Source organism: Danio rerio, chromosome 22 (assembly GCF_049306965.1).
Source record: "Danio rerio strain Tuebingen ecotype United States chromosome 22, GRCz12tu, whole genome shotgun sequence".
NCBI classification, from domain to species: domain Eukaryota; kingdom Metazoa; phylum Chordata; class Actinopteri; order Cypriniformes; family Danionidae; genus Danio; species Danio rerio.
In genome coordinates, this window is record NC_133197.1 from 7,387,342 (window position 1) to 7,412,262 (window position 24,921).

Here is a 24,921-nt window from a genome sequence, read left to right on the forward strand (position 1 = left end):
CAAGGCGTTAATAAAATGTGTTTATTATGTTAACAAACAAACTAAACTTGTAAGGCACTTTAGCATTGGCTCTGAAATGACAAACATGTAAGAAAATACTTTGCAAGTGTGCAGGCAAGACTTCATTTACAGTGCTTCTGATGTCTTTTACCCAAAATAAAATCTCACACACTGATAATTTACAACATTTAAGACACAATACTTTGTTAGTGTGAAAACAGCTCCAACATAATAGACTTTCACATGTGTTCTGGATGATTCTGTAGGCACATGATGAACTCTTTAACCGGATGATTCTGGAAGCAGATCTGATAAACTGCATTGAACAGGGGGAACCTGTGGAGGAAGTCAACATAAATTACTTAATATGAGACTAATAAAGTTATATTGAAGCATGGAAAACAAAAAAGCGCAAAGATATTTACTTTTCCACCAGATTTTTGTGTTTGAGGATCTGATGAACTTCTGCTGCGGTTGCCGGACCTTGAAGCTTCTGGCCGTTCAGCATCTCCTTCTCAAGCTCCTCGATAGACTAACAATAAACATAAATATTATGTGATGCACACAAACAGTCGATTTTAATCATAAATCCAAAATTGTACTTCAGTATTTATGTAAACACAAGGGTCCGTGATGAGAAATCGCCATCAGAACAGTATATTTGGGGGGTTAATACTTTTGCACAATATTTATATATCCATGTTTTTCTACTACAGCGCTGTTGAATGCTTGATTCTGATTGGCTGATGCCGTTATTTTCAGACCAACACACAGTTAAAGTAGTTCCGGCAAGTTTTGAGTGCATTACAGCTCCATATCACTACGCTGAATGATTTCAGTTATTTCACAGCCACAACAGTCACATCAAAACACAACAGAAAGCTTTGGAAGAGAGCTAGTGCTGCCCACAGGAGCAGTTTGAGGACAAATGCCTAACAAATGTCTGAAATACAACCTCTGAACAGTGGCTTTAGCTGTGGAAACCGTAGTTTAAGTGAAATAATTCAATCCAGTCTATTGAATTATAAAAAATAGTACACAACCAATGTGCACTTAACACTCCATTACTAACCATTGTACCTTTCATGATTTTTTTGACAATGCTTTTAGTCTGATTTATCTTTCTTTTTTGGTCAATTTCTAACATGATTTCATTGCGTTAACAGAGTATTTGGAATCATTATTATACTGAAAAATAAAGCCTGCACCAATGAGTGCTTTCTAGAGGGAATGGCATAATGGATTAAAACCTGCTTGTACTTTTCAACATTCATAATCCCAACAGTTCATACAGTACTGCCAACAGCACTGGCAGAAATACAGCAGAAACCAGGACAAACAAACCAGGACAGAGACTCCAGCATGTCTCTCTGAAGGACAAAGGCATTTAGTCTCATTAATTCTTCATCTCTGTCCAACTCTTCCTTTCACACATCTTAAACGATTAGATCAAAAAATAAAAGAATAACCCCTACCTTTATTTTCAGATTTATTCTAATTAAGAGAATGTGAAATTATTGTATAAGATTATAATAACATATTGATGAATGCAGATACGAGCCCTGCTGAAAAATCCAGCTTAAACCAGCCTAGGCTGGTTGGCTGGTTTTAGCTGGTTGACCAGGCTGGTTTTAGAGGGGTTTTGGCCACTTCCAGGCTGGTTTCCAGCCATTTCCAGCCTGGTCTTAGCTGGTAAGGCTGGGAGATGACCAGCTAAAACCAGCTTGACCAGCCTAGCCAAGCTGGGAGTCCAGCCAAAACCAGCTATACCAGCTTAAACCAGGCTGGTCAAGCTGGATTTGGCTGGTAATTTTCCAGCCTGACCAGCTAAGACCAGGCTGGAAATGGCTGGAAACCAGCCTGGAAGTGGCCAAAACCCCTCTAAAACCAGCCTGGTAGACCAGCTAAAACCAGCCAACCAGCCTAGGCTGGTTTAAGCTGGATTTTTCAGCAGGGAGGGGATTCAAATCTAAGATCAAATGTTTTAAAGGGGTCATAGAGAACATACACATAGTAGTCAATATTCAAAAAAGGATAAAAAAAAAAAGACAAGAATGGTTGTTGTTCAATAGTTTTAGGACAAACTTGATTTTGATATGATTTTGATTAAAGTCTCAGACACGCAAATGTAATGCAAGAAAGGAAGCCTTAGGTTTAACACTGCAGTTTTTTTGGCACTGCCAATATGTTTTGGAGATGCAATGCATTATATTGCGAATACAAAACTACTTTACTTGTAAAATAAATCATTAACAATCTGTTTGGTTCTGCTTAAATCATGCTTGCAGAGTTAATAATCTTAGTAATCTAAGATCAGAATCAGAATCAGCCTCGAGTTAATCAGATAGTAACAATGTCATCACCTGTCAGAATTGCTTTGGAAGCTTATTTACCATATATGGTAAGGGGCATAACATGCCTGTCACATGCTACATGTATTAAGCCAATCAAAATGCACTGGATGGTTGGCCAATCAGAGCACAATGGTCTATTCAGAGAAAAGCCGAGGTCACATTGCAATTTTCGCCTCATTGACTTCCATTCATACGCATGCGAATATGGTAGATTGGAAACGCAAGCTCATGCAACAAGTTTCGCATTTCACTGCGGTCACACTGCACTTCCATTCATATGGATGTGAATGCAGCAGACGGGAATTGCAAGGTCGTGTGGCAAGTTTCAGATCTTGCTGAATTGCAAAGTTCAACATGGTGAACTCTGACCTGTAAAATCGCATCACATGATTGTGGGAGACCAAGAGAAGGTCAAAACATGACCATATACAGAAATTTAAAATATGTAGCAATCACATGCTTTTTTAATGTATAATAATCTTGTTTTATGCCACCCCTTTTTGCAGCACCATATGGAAGAATTTTGCATGCTCAAACTCTAGTGTGACCGCGGCTTTTAAAAGTTCAAGCTTGGTGAACTCTGATCTGCAAAATCGCATCACATGTTTGTGTGAGACCAATAGAAGGTCAAACCATGACCTTCAACATCATATGACCCCTTTAACCAATAACCAAAAAGGTTCCTACTGATTCAAAAGCAGTGTGGTTTGAAAAGCTGTGTGTTCAATAAAATGAAAAACTTTGGGTGAAAAGACAACAAAAAACACATACTTTTCCAGTTCTTGCGAATGCTTCTCCGACTTTGCGGTTGCGTCCTCCATAGCAGGTAGTGATGAGGTCAGCGACACCACAGCTTTCCAGAAACGTGGCGGGAGAAACCGGACTGGCTGTGCAGAATAACCGAGCGAAGGCGATCATTTCCATTAAACCCAGACGGATCACAGCAGCTTTGGTGTTGTCACCGAAACTCAGACCGTCACAGAAACCAGCGCCCACGGCAACAATATTCTACAACACAAACACATCGATGAAACACAGATAGAAGATTCAAGAATAATGCTTAAAAGGATTGTTGTATTACCTTTAGCGCTCCACAGATCTCCACAACATCAGCCTCTTCCACAACAGTCACGCGGAAGTTTTGCGTTTGCATTAGTTCTTTGAGAAGGGGTCCGTGAGGCTTGCTTTTACACCCTAAACACAAGATTATTCTTGAATATTTGAAGAAAATTTAATGATTAAAAGTTTTTTCATGATTACATTGACACCATACGTCATTTCCACATTTTACACATTACTGAAACTACAGATTAAACTTTTTCATCATTACCACAACACAATATTTTATTACCACATTTTCCACATTACCGAAACTACAGATTGAACTTTTTTCATCATTACCACAACACAAAACGTCATTACCACATTATTCACATTACCAAAAACTAAAAATAAACTTTTTTCATTATTACCACAACACAATACGTCATTACCACATATTACACATTACTGTAACTACAGATGAAACTTTTTTCATCATTACCACAACACAATGTCATTACCACATTATCCACATTACCAAAACTACAGATGAAAATTTTCTCATCATCACAACACAATACGTCATTGCATTTTCCACATTACTGAAACTACAGATGAAACTTTTTTCGTCTTTACCGCAACACTACATCATTACCACATTTTCCACAAAACCGAAACTACAGATGAAACTTTTTTCGTCTTCATCACAACACAATACGTCATTACCACAATTTTCACATTACCAAAACTACAGATTAAACTTAAATACATCATTACCACATCAAAAGTACAAATTAAACTTTTTTCATCATTACCACAACACAATACATCATAACCACATTTGACACATTACTGAAACTACAGATTAAACTTTTTTGACATTATCACAACACAATGTCATTACCACATTTTACACATTACCAAAACTACAAATTAAACTTTTTTGTTATGACCACAACACAATACTTCATAACAACATTTTACACATCACTGAAATTACAGATTAAACCTTTCATCATAACCACAACAAAATACTTTAATACCACATTTTACACATTACTGAAACTACTGAATAAGCTTTATTGTTATTACCACAACACAATTCGTCATTACCACATTTTCCACATTACTGAAAGCAGAGATTAAACGTTTTTATCATCACCACAACACAATATGTCCTTACCACAATTTCCACATAACTGAAACTACAGATTAAACTTTTTTCGTCATTACCACAATTTTACACATTACCTATACTACAGATTAAACTTTTATCGTCATTACCATGTTTTAAACTTCTAAGAGCCCAAAAACCAGGGAGAACTTTAGGTTGTCTTCAAAGCAGAATCCTTTGTAATAAGAAGAACTCAGCGTGGCTGTGGCGTCATCGAAAGAAAACTCTCAGTTGTTACAACAGACGAGCAGTTTAAATACATTTGATACATGTAGGTGGGGACAGTCACGGTGGGGACAGTCAAAGAAAGCATGCTAATGAAGTGTGGTTGTCTGCAGGGTGCCATGCCTTTCCAGGTCCGATCTCATCAACATATAAGTACCCATTCACGATAAATGTTATCATTACAACAGTGTGCAAATGATTTTCTTGAGACAAAGAAGACAATAGATACAGCCATGCTGTGAAACTGATAATTTGCATTACTTTGGAGACCTTAAGGGCTCAGGAGACCAAGACATTTTAAGGTCTATCACACCCTGAAAACCACTTTTATAAATATAAATTATATAACTATATATTTATATTTCCACAACACAAAACGTCATTACCACATTTTACACATTACCGAAACTACAGATTAAACTTTTTTCGTCATTACCACAACACAAAACGTCATTACCACATTTTACACATTATCAAAACTACAGATTAAACTTTTTTCGTCATTTCCACAACACAAAACGTCATTACCACATTTTACACATTATCAAAACTACAGATTAAACTTTTTTCATCATTTCCACAACACAATACGTCATTACCACATTTTTACACATTATCAAAACTACAGATTAAACTTTTTTCATCATTACCACATTTTACACATTACCAAAACTACAAATCAAACATCCATAAAAACTCCCCCCTTTTTGATGTCTCAGTTAAAATTACAGTACTAGACACGCCTCTTTCTGCTGATTGGCTACAGGTGTTTTTCAGGACTTTTGGGTCTGATAATGTGGTCAAAAGTGTGTGCAAATATTACTTTGAATTTAATGAACAAAAAAGTACTAATCTTGTGCACTTATGACATCATTAAAACACAATAGTAATGTAAAGATATTTTAAAACATTAACCATATTTGTGTGTATTGTGGCAATGATGCATTTTTTCAGCACACTTACCGATGGTGGTTTCACAAAATTTCTCATCTGCGACCTCATTGGCCAGATTGGCTCCCATCAGCACAGTCATGGTGATGCCCAGTTTCTCCCTAATGACATCAGAAATCAGTTTCAGCCCGTCAGGACCCTCATCCACACCCTTACGAAACACACACACATCGATATAAACTCAGGTATAAACTCAAGCTTTACTGCACAGAAGAACAGGTAAGCATAAATGGGGAAACTTACCTTAATGAGGGACATTCCCACTGCGTCCGGCTTAATGTGGCCCTTGATTGTGTCACAAATCCGAGACACAAACTGGTGTGGGATGACGAAGATGAGGATGTCTGCACCCTTCACCGACTCCAGCAGATCGGGAACCGCCAACTTAGGAGAAAAACACGTTTAATATGGGGTTTATTATGAATACTGGTTTCTGCAATTGTAATTTAAACATTAAACATTAACCATTTTATGGTGGACAAAAAACGGAATTGTGAAATATTAAATCAGAATTCAGGAGATTTAATCTTGGATTTGTAAGAAAGTTGTAAGAAAGCAACTTCAACTGTAATTGTGGCTTTGTTTTCCTTAGAATTGTGACCTAACCAGGGAGCAAATAACAGGGGTTTGGGGGGGAGGAGGGGCTGATCCCCCTAATTAACGCTTGATTCCCCCCCTGAAGAACATCAAAACAAGATGTATGGGGGGAGGGTCAGCGGGTTAATAGTAAGAAATAGCTTTCTCTGATCTCTGATTTATATCCTAAATATTGTTTATTAAAAATGTATAATATAAATGTACATTTGACCCCTCCTATAAAGGTTCATACCATTGTGAATGCATAATCGCTCCAATCAATGCTAGGAAAAATATGATTCAACAGTCTGAAACAGGCAGTTCTAGAGCACCGATCTTAAGTATTCACAAAACACGTTTCTTGTAAAATAGGTGTATCTGCATATAGTCAAAAAAAAAAAGAAAAATTAGATGCTTAATTTTACCTACTGTAACCTCTAAAATAATCACAAAATATCCCTAAAATGTATACATATATAATTAATAAATGAGAAGTAATTTAAATGCATTCATACATTTGATTTACTGAAGCATGCATTACCAACCTACTACCGGAAAAGTTGAGCCCCCCCGATTGTTTATCTACAAATTGCCCGCTGGATATAACATTTTATTACTTAATGAGAAAATTATACAAACTAAAATATCAGACTTTTTTTCTTTATGACTTTATACATGACATTTTAAATAATTTTTTAGAAAGCTGCAAGATAAATACTGCCATCTTTAAGAAAACCAATATGGTACTAATAATAATTTCTCATGTTAACTTGTTATTCATATGTTTTTTCTCAGATTAACTCTAACATGGGCATTGGCCAGTTTAAGTTTCTGACGGTATGATAACCTTGGATAAAAAAAGCAGTTTTACAGTATTGTGATTACCGCTCTAAAATATGTAGGGACAGTAGCCTAAAATAGTCACTAACTATCCCTCAAAACACTGAACATGTATACATTTTATTCATAAATTAGATGTAATTCAAATACATTCATAAATTTGATTCACTAAGGCATGCATTACCAAACTACTACTGAAAAAGTTGACCCCCTCAATCAAGTCAATGTAGAATTTGCACCCTGGATATAATAATAATGGTTTATATCTTGTGATATTTAATTTTTATTAACTAATAAAAAATATATACCAAATACGAATGACTACGAGTCAAAAATCTATCATTTAGTAAAGAATTTACATAAAACATTTTGTACATTTCCAACTGTAAGTACATCAAAAAATTATTCTTGATTAGTTATATATATTTCTATGAACTTATCTTTTTTGAATTTGAAGGCGATTTTCTCAATACTTAGATATTTTTAAACCCTCAGATTCTCAAATACTCATATCTCATCCAAGTAATGTACAATCCTAAAACTAGACATCAGTTAAAAGCTTATTTAATCAACTTTCATTTGACGTATAAATCATAAAAAAAAAATAAAATACACTTATGACTGATTTTTATGTTCCAGAGAGAGAGAAAAGTTTGCTATGAACAAGCTTCTCATTCTCACCACATTAGGTGGCAGCTTGTGTCCAGGCAGGTATTTGACGTTTTCGTGTTCAGTATTGATGATTTCGGTGAGCTTGCGTCCATTGATCATCTCCTCAAACACCCACATGTTCACCGTGTTCTCAAAAGTGTTGTATTTGGCTGCATTGGCGCCCACTATCTTGGCAATGGCAGAACCCCTGAGGAAATGAAAAACTCAGCTTAAAGAGCACTGATAAACTGTAATGAACACACAGCACTGGATCAGTAATGACAGATGACGCTCTCCTGAGGGCTCAAGAAGCAGATTCATTACTGCGACACTGACTAGACTATATAATGCTTCTTTAATTAGTCCTATGAGAGCTGAGGTGCTCAAGTAGTAAAGCATGCGAGTTGCCATTGGTGTAAGGAAATTACTGTGATAATAATAAGTATTTATTGATATTTAGACATTCAAAAAGTGTTCATTAATGAGATGATTAATGATGAGAATTTACCATTTACTCTTTAAGTGGTTCCAAATTTTTGCTTTTTTATTCTGGTAAACACAAAATAATATACTTTGAGGAAAGCTGAAAACCTGCAACCAAAAGAAATACTACTGAAGTCAGTTCTTACAGATTTCTTCAAATTATCTTCCTTTGTGTTTAGAAAAAGGTTTGATATAGCGTTGCACGGTTTACCGGTACTATGGTAGTATTGCGATACTATAGCTCCAAAATACTGGCGGTGCCACTGAAGTTTGTAAACGGTAGTATCGTCATTAATGGTTTATCTACAATAGATAATGTTGCATGTGGAAAAGTAGCTAAAATAGTCACGTTTGTGCAACAACAGACCATTTTTTTATTTTTATAAACTGTAGAATTTGCACCATTTATGGTAGCCTATTGCACGTTTTCTAACACTCCGGTTCGAACGCACATCTGAATCAGTTCATTTCTGTTCCTGTTAATACTATTTAGTAGCTACAACAACCAAAACGATCTCTTTAAAAGGATGACTCACAAAGTGAAATTTTGCATCACTTTGGATTTTTACCTAGGGTCAGTTCTTCTTACCGTACTTAAATGGTCTAAGATGATTTTGCAGATCCTGGATCTGTGCATCTTGATAACTGATTTCTGGCTAATTTGGTTCTTCAAACAAGATTGCTAATCAGATTAATATGTCTGGATGAACTGATCTGAGATCGCTGCATGTGTGGTGAAGGACTGATCTAATGATCCTCGAATTCATGATCAGCAATGCAGCGATTGGCTGACGGCACAGCAGGGTAACGACATCATCTGATTAATATTCAAGCATGTGAGCTAAATTACATAAAATTCATAGTAAACGGTTTGTTAAATATGATACGCAATAACTACACATTTGTTGTGGGCTGCAGGCTTTACACTTTCATGTGTCAAAAGTATTTATCAATTTATTTAGTTTTACAGTTAGAGCGGATTGATTAATCAGCATAATAACTGGCTGTTTAAATTAATTCTGCATCAAAAAAGAATTTTGATATTGGTGAAGGTGTCTGAAACTTTTGCGAAGCATCAAATCACTGGCATATTAGCTGTCAAAACATAGTAATGACTGACTATATTATTCCTTTAAACAAACAAACAAACAAACAAAAAAAAAACAGTTGATTATTGTGCCTGTTATCTATTATGATATAGAAAAAATGTACTACTAAAGCTGAATCCTTAAAATAGTATGCGTTTGTATCTAAAATGTGCATAATAATAAATGTTCTCTTTGAACTCCTTGGGGAAAGAACACCGCCGTGACAGTTTTTGTACTTTTATTTTGCAGTGCAGATTGCATAAGTTATACTTGCATGTTTTTTAAAACTTTTATTTAACTTTAATTCTATATATTAAACTTTTATATGCATATAATATAAATATAAAAAAAATAAACATTTTTTTAAAACCATTTGACTATTTTCCCAAATGTATATAACCTAAAGCTTACTACTGTAGGAAAATGTCAGCATTCGGTACATACTTTCAGTATTATCTTTGCTTGAAAAGACCCGATCTAATCCTTTTTGCATGACACAAGTCTGCTCCTGAGCAGGTTTGAGCTACCAGACCTATATTGCTATGACAACAACTCTCGGATGAGTTTTGAAGAACAAAATAATCCTGGATCGTGTCAAATCGTCAATAACCAAATCCAGCTAATTGAGTAATCCACATACAAAGAACAGACTGAAATATGATAAATGAAAAACCCAAAATAGCAACAGGAAATGTTGAAACAAATTTTGACCACTTCATATAGCCTAATTTTGTTGGGTGACAATGCTCTTTCGTAACAAACTTCATTCTGTATAACTTGTATCTTTATTTTAATGTATTTTTGTTGGTCAGTTATCTACAAAATAAACAATTTTAGGTGAAGTGGGGTGCAAATAATATTTTTGGCCTTACGGAAATGTTGAATTACATTCAAGTAGGCCTATTATATGCATATAACATAAAATATAGTATTTCTGACAATTTTCTTTAGAATTTGAGTTATGAATTACAGTATCACAACACTACTTGGTTTTGTAATACTTCAGCTGGTATAGTATCTAAAGATTAATCGTGACAATGCTGAGTAAATGACAAATTTTTTCTCTTTTTTTTGGGGTGAACTATCCCTTTAAATCTTGTGTGTCTGCACCAGTACAACAAAACATCTTCTAAAAATAAACTGAATAATCCTCTAAGATTGGAAACATGAAACCATGCTGCTGAGATGTTAATAGATGATTATAATATTAATCCACTGCATATTATAGCTTTGCTTCAGTATATGCAATGCTCTAGAACAGGCTAAAGTTTATGGGTCTGCAGCCTTTTCTTTGAGTTTAAAGAGGATCACTGGACACCTGAGTCAATCATTACTCAGCAAATATTACCTCAGCAACTACAGCAAACCAAACAAAGCACATCTGGACATTAAAGACAATAAGTACATGAAATGCATAATAAAATAAATAGCAAGGTACCCATTTAAGAAACATTCAAATCACTTTAGGATCTTAACAGCGACAAAACATTGTGTAATCTCTGATATTTCAAGTATATTAACGGAAAGGTCAAGTATTCCTGGATTACACTTGATATCCGCAGAGCGAAGCCGTGCAATACTAAATATACCGCATTTAATCAACTTCCCAAAATAGAAATCAATTCAGTTTGGGTGTTAAAACAGGCTGCTTCCAAATATACTTCAGCCCCCGCTGCCCCCTGCATTACAATAATACATGTATATGCGCAAAATGAATGTAAAATACGTAAATGTCACGCACCAGTTGCCAGAGCCGATAATGCAGATTTTCTTGGCCGCCATGCTGCGCTTCTGTCCCGGCTGGACTGGCTGAAGGACTCTGGTGTGTTTGAGAGCCGCTGCCGGACCGGAGAAAATCCTGTGCGCGCGCATTTAAATAGCCTGTGAACGCGCATCACTCCCCTTAACGCGCATTGGCTGGTTTCTTCTCATACATACTGGACTGACAAGTGACAACGATGATTTATTATTATTAGAAACCACTACCTAAAGTTACTTAACAACTGTTAAGTATGGGTTGAGGAATACGTTTGAATTAACTGATAATTGTACCGCGAAGATTATTACATTTCTATAATAGGCTATAAGAAATATTTCTCCAATACTGAGGAAATCCCGAGACTACAATTAAAACAGAAACATCTTACTGAAAGGTAAGTAGTCTAGCTATCATTAACGACGTTAATACGATAAACGCTTAATTTAAAACGTAAATCAATAAGCGTTTATGGTAAAGTTTTACACGACGTTGGTGGCGCCAAAAATGCACCTAACGGCTATTTGCTAACCTGAAACAACATTGGCATTAACATCGACAAAAAAATAAAATAAAATAATAAATTACATTCACAATTTTTGCTATTTAGCTCTTGGCACTACGTTACATTGGCTGTTTAAAAAAGACATTCATGTAAATATTTGCTTCCAACAAAGAATTTATTAAAACAGTGAAGATTAGGATATACGCAGGGTCTGTGGGGATCTGTGGGGCACCGGCCCCGTTTAAATCGGGTTGGCTCCTGTAGTGCCCCTCTCCCCTAACTGATTTATAGCAAAGCTCAAACTTAGACGCACTTTAATTCATGTCGAACGCAGGTGTTACCTATAGCAATTTTTTTTTGAATGACAAGTGCTATAGTCCCTGTACTTTTTCCAAAAGAGGGATTAAAATTGTAATAATGTTCCTTGGCATAGTTTGTTTTTCAAACACATATTTTAAAACAGACCAAAATTGATAGTCATATGCGAGTAGACTAAACATGTCAGAGTTACAAGGTAACTCTAGGATTCCGCTCATAGCTGTCATACGAGTTATTAAATTACCATTTTGAGTTATGTCAACGCTAAAGGTACACTTCATGGTGAATTCAATAGTGAAATCAAATTATTAAACATAATATAGTAAATACTGTGACAAATATCCTGCTCTGTTAAACATCAATACGGAAATATATAATAATAAAAAAAAATAAAATAAAAAATAAAAAAAATCACAGGAGGGAAAATAATTTTGACTTCTACATTTTGGTTTATAAGGACCTCTCCATAGGTATAATGTAGATGGCCTGACCCATAAACCCAACCCTCCCAGCACACCAAAATCAAGATTTGAATGTGGAAAGACCCCATTAATTATGATTTTAACTGTTTTGAATTACAACGACAAGACATGTTCCCATAAACCAGCTCAACATTGCAATTGTAGAATGAATGTTTATATGATGATTTGCAGTACCTGGATGAGCCTGAATGTCATGATTGACCTATTAGAATCAAGCATTCCAGAGTCTAGGTCAGGGATGTCAAACTCAATTCCACAGTCTAGTTCCAACCCTGCTTCAACACACTTACCTTTAGGTTTCAAACAAGGCTGAAGGACTCAATTAGTTTGTTCAGGTGTGTTTAATTAGGGTTGGAACTAAACTGTGCAGAGCTGCGGCCCTTTAGGAATTGAGTGTGACATCCCTGGTTTAGGTGCTCGCACCAATTGAAAAACTTGCCCCCTCTTTGTAAACTGTGGCCCCGCCTTGGTCCCTGCTTTTAAAAATTCCTAGATCTGCCAATAGATACACGTTTCTACACAAGAAACATTGCTGCAATACCTCATGTATTTAGCATGAACCCAATGGGTGACACCTGAGGCAATAATTTAAACAGTTCGATGGAATTAAGTAATCAAATGCAATCATTAACCATGACACTAAAAATACAGTAAATATTTTCAGGATGTTGTTGGCGCCAAAGTTGAATGTGACTTTAGGATTTGCCATCTTAAATCAACATTAGCAAACCCTCAAACATTCGATTTACAACTACCAATTTAGCTATTAAGCTGTTTGCACAACATCACAAATGTTTAAAAAGTTATATGTGGGATTTAACAAAAATCTTGAGTCATTCTTGAAAATCGTCATTAGGCCTGAAGGAAAAGAAATAAAATAAATTTAGCGAGCACATTCGACACCGAGGTGAGCATCAATACAAGATAATCTTTATTATAACACAAGGGCTAACAGAAATACAACATTTGGTCCATTAAAGGGGAAAAAAAGGATTAAAAAGATATAAAATAAGCAAACGCATGACTTAAAGAAAACTTAAACTACTCAGAATGTTAAAGTTTTTAGCACTTGGCTTCTAAATGCTTGAATTACTTTAGTGGAAGAACCCATGGCCTATCTGCAGTGCATCGATTAAATATTCAATCACTTGATAGTATTCCTAAACATGATTTTTGGGTAGCCATGGACAGGTAGTACTTGCATTGGCAGGTTTATTTCATGTTACTTTTCAGAATGACAAAATGAAAATTAATTAAACGAACCAACAAACCATATAGGCAATTCTCTAAATATATTAATACATATCACAGCGAGGTTAGAGTGGAAGTACTTTACAGGCCAGGACAAAGCTTGTGCCCAACAGACCTGTAATCAAACAGGTGGATCAGCAGTACATCTAATCTTGTGGATCTAAAACGGTTACTGAACAGACGAGTTCTCAAAGTCATTGCAGAGAATGTTAACCAGTGAGCCCACCTTTAACGCACTCGTTTAAGGAACTTCCTCCGAATAATTCATCTTCAGAGAGCTGAGGTACTACACTACATCATTATCAGTCATCTATGCTTAACTAGACTAGATCTTCATAAAGTTCATATTATGAGAACATTAAGATATCAAAAGACAATATCGATCATTTCAAAATTAAACGACTCCAAGAAGCCATGAACGGAGAATACTTTTTACCATTTTTGTTTGGAGTTCCGATATTAGCGGTAAAAAAAAAAAAGCAAGTCAGTTTGGTCGGAAAACAACAACATCGCTAAATCATCTAGCTTGAATCAGGTAAAAATCAAGTGGGACAGCAGAATTTCAAGGGGTTTGTTAGTTTGGCGGAGTCACAACAAAAATAAGGTAATTTCCTTATGAAGGGTCACTCCTGGGCAGCTACAGCAGGACAGCACAAGATAAACCGTAATAAAACTGTAGTGATCAGCATCTGCAGTGCCAAGCAGCAGGAAATTCGCTACCCAGAATCCCTTCTGGTCCTGTGTCGTAACGGCCACAGGCTTGCTTATGTGTTTCGAATGCCAAGAGCCTGTTCCAGCTCCTGTCTCCTTTGCTGGACCTGAGAGATCACAAGAGATTATGTGAGAAACTATAATTAAAATGGATGCAGTGTTAACAGGAAACAAGAACTGTAAAGTATAAAGCATCACCTTTGAATAGAAATAGCGACACACAGCCTCTTGAGCCCAAGGCTGGTAGTAGAACTCGGCTCTTCTTTCCTCCTCTGGGTTTCCGACAACATCCGTCATCGTCTGCAAGGACACCAAATTCAGACGTCAGCAGAACAACGGTTACTGATTAATGGCTTCTGTCCAGAGCGCAACACTCTCAAGACACGATGTGCAATCCCAAGGAAGCGCAAGCAACTGCTTTGCAACAGATGGTACATTTTTGGATGGATAAATTAAGCTTGAGAAAAATGATAGCAAGCTTGATTCTCCGCAAACCATTTAAAAATGCAACATCTCTCACAAACGCCTCTTTAAAATACTCCCAACCCCCCAAGTCATTAAAAGTCCAGTCAGTCCACCAACTAACATTGTGAGCAAACATACAGATGGAGAAAGACCGAGTCTGGGCGAAGGTTACACAACCCATTTCTACAAGCACTTTTGCTACACATTTTAATAAACCATGCAGCTTGAAGACACAATATGTAAGGGTTTTTCATTAAAGTATCCAAACAGCATTAGAGACTAATAGACGCAAGTAATGACAGTCAAATATTACAAAAGCCGTTCAAAGTCAGTGAAATAAGCATTTTTAGTGAGACCGTGTGTGCTGTGTTCATGCTAATGATGTCTCATACAGTCGATATCCGGGTTTTTGTTTTTAAAATGGAAGTGGTGGATTCTGGCATAATAAAACCTCAGTTGCTTTCATGCGATGTCACACTCGTCTTTTATCAGCAATTGTTCAGTGTTTTGCTTCCAGCAGTTGTTCTACAGGTTTCATCAAGTCAAATTTAAGACTTATAAAGACCATTATGAATGAAGTTTTATACTTGCACAAGGCTAAACATTAAGCATTTTTTTTATCCTAAAGGCCAAGTTAAAACATAAAAAAAAAAAAAAAAAAACTTATTTTATGGAAGAAAATTAATTGTTTTTTATTAAATAGAGTTAATAAATAAACTTTTTAAAAAACATTTATTGAGATGGAATGTTAGTGATAGGATGGGTGTCAGCCTGATTGGGCAGCTTTACATGAACATTTAGAAAATGAAGACCCATTTAAAATGATTCAAGACCTACAACACAATATTTCAGTAATTTAGGACTTAAGGCCAACAATTTTGTTTTTGAAATTGAAAACATTAAGACTTTTTAAGACCCTGCAGATACCCTGTCCAGCCTTACTCATCTTTATACCACCATGATAACAGGTGTTGAATATTTTAGCTCATCCATCAACAGGGTTTCTGCAGGTGTCCCATAGGATGATAAAAAACACAACTCCCACGATTCCACACTCAGTCACAGCATCATCAAAATATGACTTCCAAAATACCAGGAACTCGATGATTTTTCTTAGCCACACATTTAAAATAAATGGTCAAAACAAGCAAACTCTAGGAGTATGCATACACATTTTGCAACATAACTTATCTTGAAAAAAAAACAAACAAAAAAAACTTTACTAAACTAAATGCACAACAGTCTGTCCAGGTCAGTGTACTCACCAGATAGACCATTTTGAGGGATGTAAACAAAAACAGCGGTCCCAATACATTTCCTGTTTTACATTTTTAATTTCTATTTCTTCCGAGAATCCAAAAAGAGTCACATATTGATAAATAAATGTAAATATAGCCGTTTTAAGATTAAGTGATGATTGAATTGCCTCTTGTTACAGTTATGAAATAGTTTGATAACAAGCAGAAAATGTTCATGGACCAATGACATGACCACATTGAAATGATCTATATGGACTATAAACAGAGAGCACTTTTAAATAAATATTACTATAAGGATGATAATTAAACCATATTGGTAAATAGTTCTATAAATAGTTCTATTGAGATGGATTGTTGGTGATTGGATGCGTGTTGGCCCGATTGAGTAGCTTTTCCTGGATATGGGAATATTGAGACCTGTTTAAAATTATTTAAGACCTGCAAGATCTGATTTAATTGAATTTAAGACTAAGGCCTAAAATCTGGGCTGTGTCCGAAATCACATACTACCATACTACATAGTGGGCGAAAAACTGTGAGCTGAGTAGCATGTCTAAATTCATAGAATTCGAAAATCAGTATGTGAGAAGTACTACTTCCAGCGAGATTCTGAAGTGTGCATCCCATGCATGCTGTGCTATCACATGATGCCCCGCAAGAAAATTCATGAATGGGAGTGAAAAGATGCAACTAAATAAATCATGTGATCATGGCAAAAATGGTAAATGTAGTATGTCAGAGTTCCATTCATACTGTTCACATTCATACTGTATAGAACGTACTTTTCTAACGGCAGAGTAGTACGTTTTAATACAAATGCAGTGTCTACTGAGTAGTAGGTGGTGGTTTTGGACAGCCTTATTTTTCATGTTAAACCATTAAGACGTTAAGACCCCGCGGACACACTGTGTGCCATTAAATGCAATTAAAACATGATGATATCCTCATTAAACATGTTAGTATGATGCTTAGGGCTCAGTTTTTGACTGTTTTGATCTCACCTTCAAGTCTCTGCACTGCGACTGGAGCCAGTCATTGATGAAGCCCTGCGGGTCTCGCGCAAAGCTCAACATGAACTCCCTCTGAGTCTTCAGTTGATTAATGGTTTCGATGGTCTCATGAATCTGAGGAAACAAGCAAACAACTGGCATGAGTGATCTTGTTTACCATTTGCAACACTTTAATTATAAGAGCGTTAGTGCTGGTCCACTAACCATGTGTACTCGATATGAACTTTGTTATTGAGCTCATATAAAAGCAATCATACTCAATCGAAGAGGTTTTGCTGTAATCTCACCTCTTTCATCAACACAAACTTTCACCAAGTACAAAGTTCAACCACTGACTGGGAACGACAGAGATTTAGACTGTTGCAAACTGACAACTGATTCAACTGGGTCAAAGGTGAACATCCAAAAAATAAATTGGTCAAACTTGTGTGTGAAAGTTCACAACTCAACTTAGTTAAATCACTAAGTAATCGACCCAAAACCCTCACATTTATAAACACTTGTGTTTTGTCAATATAAGTTTTGGCAATGCTTCAGAAAGCAAGGTAATTTCCCTGAGCATAAAAACTAATTTGAGAGTAATTTTAACAAATGTAATCAATTCGAATCAAAGTAAAAAAAAAAAAAAACAATAGACATCAATAAACATACTTCATATCTATATCATCACTATAAATCCACGTTTTCAATGAACGTTGGTCATATAAACTTTTATAGAAGAAATAAAAAGGAACTGAACTTTCACCTACAGCTGATTTGTCTTACTGATTCAAGCAGTTCATAATCACTCGAGCTGAAAACCATGATCACATTAACTTTGGATTCACCGTGGCAACAATTTATCCATGGTGAGTCCGGCTGCCGTGCCAGAAGTGTTCACTGGACTACTAAAGATTTTCAGTAAATAGAAATGCATAACATTTAAGAGCAGGACACGAGCTTTAGAAAAATCTGTTATTTGTAGTTTGTAATTACCCAATGCAAAGATGAATATAAAAATATTACCCAAGTTACCATCTTTCTATTTTTATAAGAAAATCTTGCTTTGGTCATTCTAAAATGCCTTAGCCAAAGTCCATGGTTTCCACTACATTCATTCTTCCATGGCGGGGCGCCACACCAAAATTCATCCCGACACGACTACATTACAGCTTCTTCTTAATTCACAACATTCATTCATTGTCGTTGTTGTTTTTAATAGCGGGTTATAATCGCACCAAAACGCATTAAAAGGTAAGTAAATTATAACAGCGCAAACTTTTCTGTTGCCGTAGTAAGGCAGTGAACTATTTGTTTAACACTTTAAGGTTAAGTGCTGACAGACTGACTGACTTGCTGACAGGTGTGTGATGCGTGAGGCCAGCAAACACGACGTAGCTTTCAGTTAAGATGAACAGTTTCCATAATTGTACTTTATTTATAGATTAAGGTCTGTGATTCTGCAAACAAAGACTTTATCTTATTGGAGTTTATTGCCGTTTCACTTTACTCCAGGATGCATTAATACCGATCTGTAGGTCTATTGGAGACTTTCAGAAATATTCCTTGCAAATCTAATAAATGTTGGAGACAGACTCAATACTCAACACAGTAAATCGCTCTTCAGTAGTGTTTATTTAAGAGAGCACGAAAAGATCTGCGCTTGAGCAGCGTGTTTAAGGACGTGCAAAAAGTTTTGTGCACGACCAGAGGAAATCGGCGCGCAAGCAGAGATTGGCATGCTCGTATAAACTTTACATAAATGCGATCTCGACGTGTAATACTGCGCTCGCCACATTTCTCCATTTGTCATTGAAACAACACCACCGGTAGTTGGTAGATTTGTGTAAAAGACCTGCAGCCACAGCTGGAAAAAATCATAGAGGAAAAACTGAAGTCTGTCAAATTATTACCTCCAGAACGGTCTTGTGTCTCTAAAAAGGTTGTTATAACTGCATTCGTTGGTTTTCTGGGTACTAATAATTATTAAATAAGAAAAAGACCCCAAGTGGTTTCCCCTACATTAGCAAACTCCATTTTTTATTTTGATATTTGGTGCCAGTTTATCAATAATGACTATTTTAGTCTCTTCAATTTATTGGATAGAAATGCTGCTTCTTTCACAAATGTTTAATGCAACATTTTAGTTTTACACATAGGTTTAGTTCATATCTTGAAATAGAAACATAGCTAGTGTCTCTCAAAACATCATAGAGAAAAATCACTTTAATGAATCTTTTGTCAGCTATTGATTTACATCAACACACTTAAATCAACGGATTTTCATTTTCTACCGACTCATGACATATTAAGATTTTGAAATGGTCATTTCATTTCAGACATGGAAAGACCAATCAAAACAGACTTAGGCCCCGTTTACACTAGTGCGTTTTAGTTTTAAAACGGCGTTTTTCAAAAACAATCTGCATCCACACTAGCGTTTCACCTAGCGTCTCTGAACATATCTCCGTCCACACTACGCCACCAAAAACGTATATCACGTGACCATTCGCGCACTCTGGGTATGCGAGTTCTAGTATAAACAGAAAGCATGCGTCTCGCTCGGCATTTGGTTATTGTTAGTCAACAAACGCCGGTTGTACATTAAACGCGTCGGGCAAAGAAAGCAAGAGAGGTATTTTTGTGGACAGACGACGAGGTCGAGTTGTTACCGAACGTAACAAATGAATAACTGCACAGTGGCGCCTAAAACAGACAATAGTGCAAACAACGCTCCCATTTCTGTGTCCATGTTGTTGTTTTCAGTACTAACTTCCAGTAGCATTAAAGCCATGTGTTATAGTCATGTGATAGAAACTTGACGAAGGAGGGAAGGATACGCAATGACACAAAAGCCTCAATCAGGTAGCGAATCTCAGCAGCCCCGCCTCCGTTTTCAGATGTCTCCGTTTTTCCTCATCCACACTGAAATGGAGCAGCAGCTTTTTAGAATGAAAACGGCCTCTCCAGCGTTTTCAAAACGCTCAGTTTTCGGCGCTCGAGAACTCCGGCGTAGTGTGGATGGATGGCTTAACCGTAGCAAAACTTATGCGTTTTAAAACTAAAATGCATTACTGTAAACGGGGCCTTAATGGCAAGCTGTCCAATGACAGCAGAGTTGTCTTATTTAAGAAAGGGGTTTACAGCCTAAATTTTCAAACAAACATCAAAATCATTGTAAAATGATTCTTATAATTGGCATATTCTGAGAAAATTACAATATTTTCTCAACTTAAATGCATTTAAACCTGCTGTAAGGGACTCAAACACAATATTAGGACACTTTAAAAAACAATGACAAAACATGATGGAAAGCAGAACCCTTTCTCCTGCACCACACCTCTTGTATATACAAAACAAATCTGCTCAAACATTCAGACCACTGCCAAGAGTCACTTTGATATGCAGCAGACCAAGCCACAAAACAAAAGAGCAGAAAAAAGTAACGCTTTCCCCCTGTGACGGCTCGCCAAACACTTTGAGGACTGTTTATTCAGCCAGAACAAAGACATAACTTTCCGAACATGGTGAAACTTTCGAACCTTGTTGTCGAGGCCTGCAATCTCCTGCTGACTGGCCGTGGAAAGCAGGAAAGAGTTCATCTGGGTCTTCAGGGTGTCGTCCACTTCCACGTCAATATCATAGCATGCAGTCTTCTTCTGGTCATTGGGATCAACGCTAAGAAGTAAACAGCAGTTTAGATGACGTAGCAGATAAGGAAAGATAGTGATTCTGACTAACATGTTATCAGTGGGTACCTGATGACGTGGTTGATGATGATTGGTTCTGGAGGCATCAGTAGGGCATGCAGCCGCTGAGGGATCTCAGAGAACTTCATCCTCTGGGTTTCAAAAATCTACATTGAGAAAAACAAGTGTTAATAGGTTCAAATTACACACGAAGACACGAAACTACTGGATTTTAAAGATCTACATTTGGAAGAACAGACAATTATCAGGTCCATCTAGTATAAGGTATCTAGAAAGAACCACCTGTTGATTATTGGATTTATAACATCTGGAAAAAGAACTGACAATTACAGGGTTTGTTTCAAAGCATTAAAACCACATGGTATAAATTGTTAAACTTAAAAAATTAAAAAAAAATCAGAACAAGCAGAAATAAAACAACTTCTGGAATTGTAAGACTGACAATGAGAAGAACAATTACAAGGTTACAAAAATCCAGAAAAAACAGCCAGCTATTATTGTTTACAAGTTCTGAGGAATTTAAAAAAAAAAGTAAATTGAATTTAAAACCTTTAGAATAAGAAGAACTGACAATGGGTTTTGCAAATATTTAAATAATAATAATAATAATCAGAACCAACAATATTTACACTCAGTACGCTTACATGGACACCAATAATTCGATTTTAATGCGATTAAAAGTTAAAAGCGATTTTTGATTAATTTAATCCGATTAAGGTCTTAATTGAACTAAAGAGAAATAGAATTAAGACGTGTGGAGTATGCCGATTTCAGTCGCATTATTGAAGTGCGGTACAGACATGTAAAAACCTTAATCAAACTATTACCGTCATGTAGGACTTCTCACCGGGTTTTGTGATAGGATAAAACAGTCCATAGACTAAGGCAAATAACTCGATTACTGATGTCCATGTAAACGTAGTCACTGAGAAGAACCAACCGCTGTCAAAAATCTAGAACTATCTATTATTGGTTGTACGATCTATAATAAGAATTAAAACTTAAAACGAAGATCTAAAATAAAATAAGTCAATTAATGGATTTCAAACATCTAGAATGAGAAGAATTGTAAAAGGAGTTTGTTTCAAAGACCTACACCAAGTAGAAGTGCCAATTATTAAATGAATTAAGTTGAACTATAGCCGTTCAGGATCAAATATTTTAAAGTTTAGTTTCACAGTAGTTTTTTTCTGATAATACTGAAATTTTTTACTAGTCTTTAATTATCAACTAAAGAAGTTTATAATTGTCAGACGTCACCACTTCTGTCTAAACGGGTATTTCCAGTTTAAGTCTTCATTCACTAGTTCCCATAAATAAAGTCCATGACATTCGTTACCTGCTGGAGGTATTTGTCACAGTTGATGAACTCTCGTTCATGAGGGTCCTGGAGTTTGTGGGTCTTCACATACTGCCACAAAGCCTGAATGATCACAGGCCGGGTCTGAGTGTGAATCCCCAGCAGCCGGGCCAGGCGGGGGTCCAGCTTATACTGAGGGGGCTAGAAAGAGAATGATTTCGTCCATCAGTCACATTTAATCTAAATAATATCCAGTTCAAGCATGTCTCAAGAAGAGGTGGCGCCATCTGCTGGTGATTTTTGAACAAAAATGCTAATAAACACACCATGTGCACAACTATAATTGAAGTTTACCTGGTAGTCCAGCATGAGCAGTACAGTACAGCGGACCCCAACATCCCCAGGCCTCTTGACCTGAAATCCATCTGTCTCCTGAGTTGTGGCTGTTCTGTGCCACTGTAATGAAGACAAAGATGTGAGAAATGGCACATAAGTGACAGCAGTGAGGATCTACTGGACAGCACAGCAATAAACTAAGTTTAAAGTACTATACTTGAGAAACACAATTTCTGATTCTCACCTCAACCAAATGATTGTCAGGTCCATACAAGTCTTTGTCCAACTCGATCACTAAAGACTTGAAAAAAGAAGAAAACTTCCTCTTCTGCTTGGTGGCTTCATACTTGGACACAGCGGTCTGTGATAAGAGAAAGAAATTGAGTTTATTGCCATATCAGCTTCTTTGGCTATGTCATGGCATTGGCATATGATTATAAAAATATTATAGCAATTAGAAGTCATCACCAGCAGTAAATAATACACAAGATAAAAATAAATGAACAACAATAATAATGATAATATACAAGATAAAAATCTAAAACAATTTATGGTTTCAGTCTGTGACAAAGAATTCAGTTTTACAAATAAAAATAGTGTACTTCTACAGAAACGATAAGGGGTTTGACCTAATGGGATAGCTCACCCAAAAATGAACAATTAATCATCATTTACTCGTTCAGAACAAGACATTTTGAAAAATGTTGGTGCCTGACAACCCTTAGCTTCCTTAGCATTATTTGTCTACTATAGAAGTCATTGGGTGCCAGCAAACAGCATTCTTTAATATATCTTCTTTTGTGTTTAACAATAAAAGGTTTAAATCCACACAAGAGAAAATAAAGGAGGTAATGGTCATTTTGGGGTGAACTAAACCCTTTTGAAACCATTGAAATGATAATCTCACATCCTCAAGAAGCCGCCCCTCCACACGCAACTCCCAAGATGCAACAGTTCCCTCGCCATCCTCTGCATCTGGCTTGGCAGGGTTGAATGTGTTGGAGATAAATATTCGGAGTTTTCTTTTTTGCTGCGCGGAACAAACAGATCAAACGCTGTTCAAGCACATAAACCACCACAATTTTGTCCTCTAGAAGAGAACAAATGACCAAACTGCACTCAATGTTGGCAAAAAATCGAAAACTACCTTAATGGGTCTCTTGAGAGCTTCCTGAATATCAAGTCGTTTGCGCATGATGGTCTGGTCGAGCTTCCTCTCAAACGCCAACAGGTCCATATAAGCCTGAGACTCTGGGACAAGCTCTCTGATCTGAAATAAAGCAGAAAATCTAAATAATTGCAGCATTTTAATGTTTTTTTTTAAACATTTAACTTGATTGGGCAAGAAAAACAGCAACAAAGGCAAACCAACTACATTACATAAAAATAACATTTGCAAAACATTGCAATGCCAGTCCATTCATTTGTTTAAACCTTGGATTAGTTTATCCAGAATACTTGCACTACTCCAACACGAAAATAACAACAAAGAGGACAGTTTCACGTCCACTTACTCTTTGAGGTAGTATTTTATCTGCCATTTTCTTCTTCTTGGCACTAAAACACAAAACAGCAGCATGAGAATGAATCTAATCAGGCATTTCAAAAGATTACTGTTATATTGACATTAGCATCAGGTTTAATCCATCAGTTAGACTTACTGTTGGTTGCGATTTTGCTGTTGAACCTGCTGTATCTGATTTGGCGCTGGACGTTTGCGGGACGGGTCCATTACTGGCATGCCGGGGCGGGAAACAGGACTGGCCCCGTAACCTGGGGGCCCCATGGAGGGTCCCTGAGGAGTCATACGACTGGCTGGAGGCATTCCTGGTCTCTGCAAAGAAGGAACAAAAGATGATCCAAACGGATGAAACACTGTATTTAAGCACCAATTATAAAACATTCATCCCTTATAGTTCCATTAGGAACATATGGCAGAAATAAATCATAGCACGATTGTTATACACATACATTTAAGCAAGTTTAAATATATTTTATCACAATTTATTACATGGCTGTTTGCAATACTTGATTGGGTCATTCAAGACATTCCAAAGTGTGTTATTCAGAGATAACATCTGTTTAAACAAATAACACAGCCTCATCTAGTGTATTACTTCATCTTGACCATCAGTGAATATGTTGACGTCGATATTTATATGCTCTCATCATTGTTTTGGATAGTTTGGTGCCATCTTGTGACTGAATATATAGGTTTCTCAACCACATTCCTGGAGGCCCACCAACACTGCATGTTTTGGATGTCTGATTTGTTTATCACACCTAATACAGGTCATCAGTCTCTGCTAATGAGCTGATGATCTGAATCAGGTAAATTTAGCTAAGAAGACTTGAAAAATGTGCAGAGCTGGTGGTCTTCAAGGAAAGTGGTCGAGAAACATTGGGTTAGAGTGTGCTTTATTTGGCCATTTTTGTTTCTGTCAGCTCAGAACAAT

General features: G+C 36.4%; 2 protein-coding genes across 6 annotated transcripts in view; both read right to left on the minus strand.

Annotated features, from left to right (window-relative positions):
• gpd1b (glycerol-3-phosphate dehydrogenase 1b) lies at positions 1 to 23,118 on the minus strand. 3 transcript variants are annotated; one of them, XR_012397326.1, is made up of 8 exons: positions 11,125 to 11,231; positions 7,843 to 8,020; positions 5,989 to 6,129; positions 5,758 to 5,896; positions 3,436 to 3,548; positions 2,331 to 3,362; positions 426 to 1,589; positions 1 to 336 (listed from the first exon to the last, which is right to left on the minus strand). XR_012397326.1 is itself a non-coding variant. In XM_073936295.1 (8 exons), exons 2-8 carry the CDS (start codon positions 7,948 to 7,950, stop codon positions 240 to 242), a joined length of 942 nt encoding a protein of 313 aa, XP_073792396.1. In that variant the 5' UTR covers positions 7,951 to 8,395; positions 23,068 to 23,118; the 3' UTR covers positions 1 to 239.
• smarcd1 (SWI/SNF related BAF chromatin remodeling complex subunit D1) overlaps positions 13,353 to 24,921 on the minus strand; it is a 16,302-nt gene continuing 4,733 nt past the window's right edge. Inside the window, exons 2-13 of one of the 3 annotated variants that reach the window (XR_012397324.1) lie at positions 24,127 to 24,299; positions 23,980 to 24,022; positions 23,613 to 23,735; positions 23,373 to 23,495; positions 22,710 to 22,826; positions 22,484 to 22,585; positions 22,169 to 22,330; positions 20,878 to 20,975; positions 20,662 to 20,797; positions 16,649 to 17,254; positions 14,605 to 16,577; positions 13,353 to 14,513 (exon numbers count right to left, since the gene is read on the minus strand). Coding sequence is in view for 1 of the 3 variants with exons in the window: in NM_198358.1 (NP_938172.1) it covers positions 14,460 to 14,513; positions 14,605 to 14,706; positions 17,132 to 17,254; positions 20,662 to 20,797; positions 20,878 to 20,975; positions 22,169 to 22,330; positions 22,484 to 22,585; positions 22,710 to 22,826; positions 23,373 to 23,495; positions 23,613 to 23,735; positions 23,980 to 24,022; positions 24,127 to 24,299 (1,356 nt within the window). In the remaining 2 variants the exon portion in view is untranslated. 3 annotated transcript variants of the gene reach the window in all.

What these genes read in the sequence shown, in the direction of transcription:
- gpd1b (XM_073936295.1), bottom strand. Translation starts at nt 7,950, where the DNA reads ATGTGGGTGTTTGAGGAGATGATCAATGGACGCAAGCTCACCGAAATC. An exon ending in ACAAGCTGCCACCTAATGTG is followed by an intron (nt 6,130 to 7,842) that starts GTGAGAATGAGA and finishes TTTTCTCCTAAG; the next exon opens with TTGGCGGTTCCCGATCTGCT. An exon ending in CATTCGCAAGAACTGGAAAA is followed by an intron (nt 533 to 3,125) that starts GTATGTGTTTTT and finishes GTTTATTGTTAG; the next exon opens with TCTATCGAGGAGCTTGAGAA.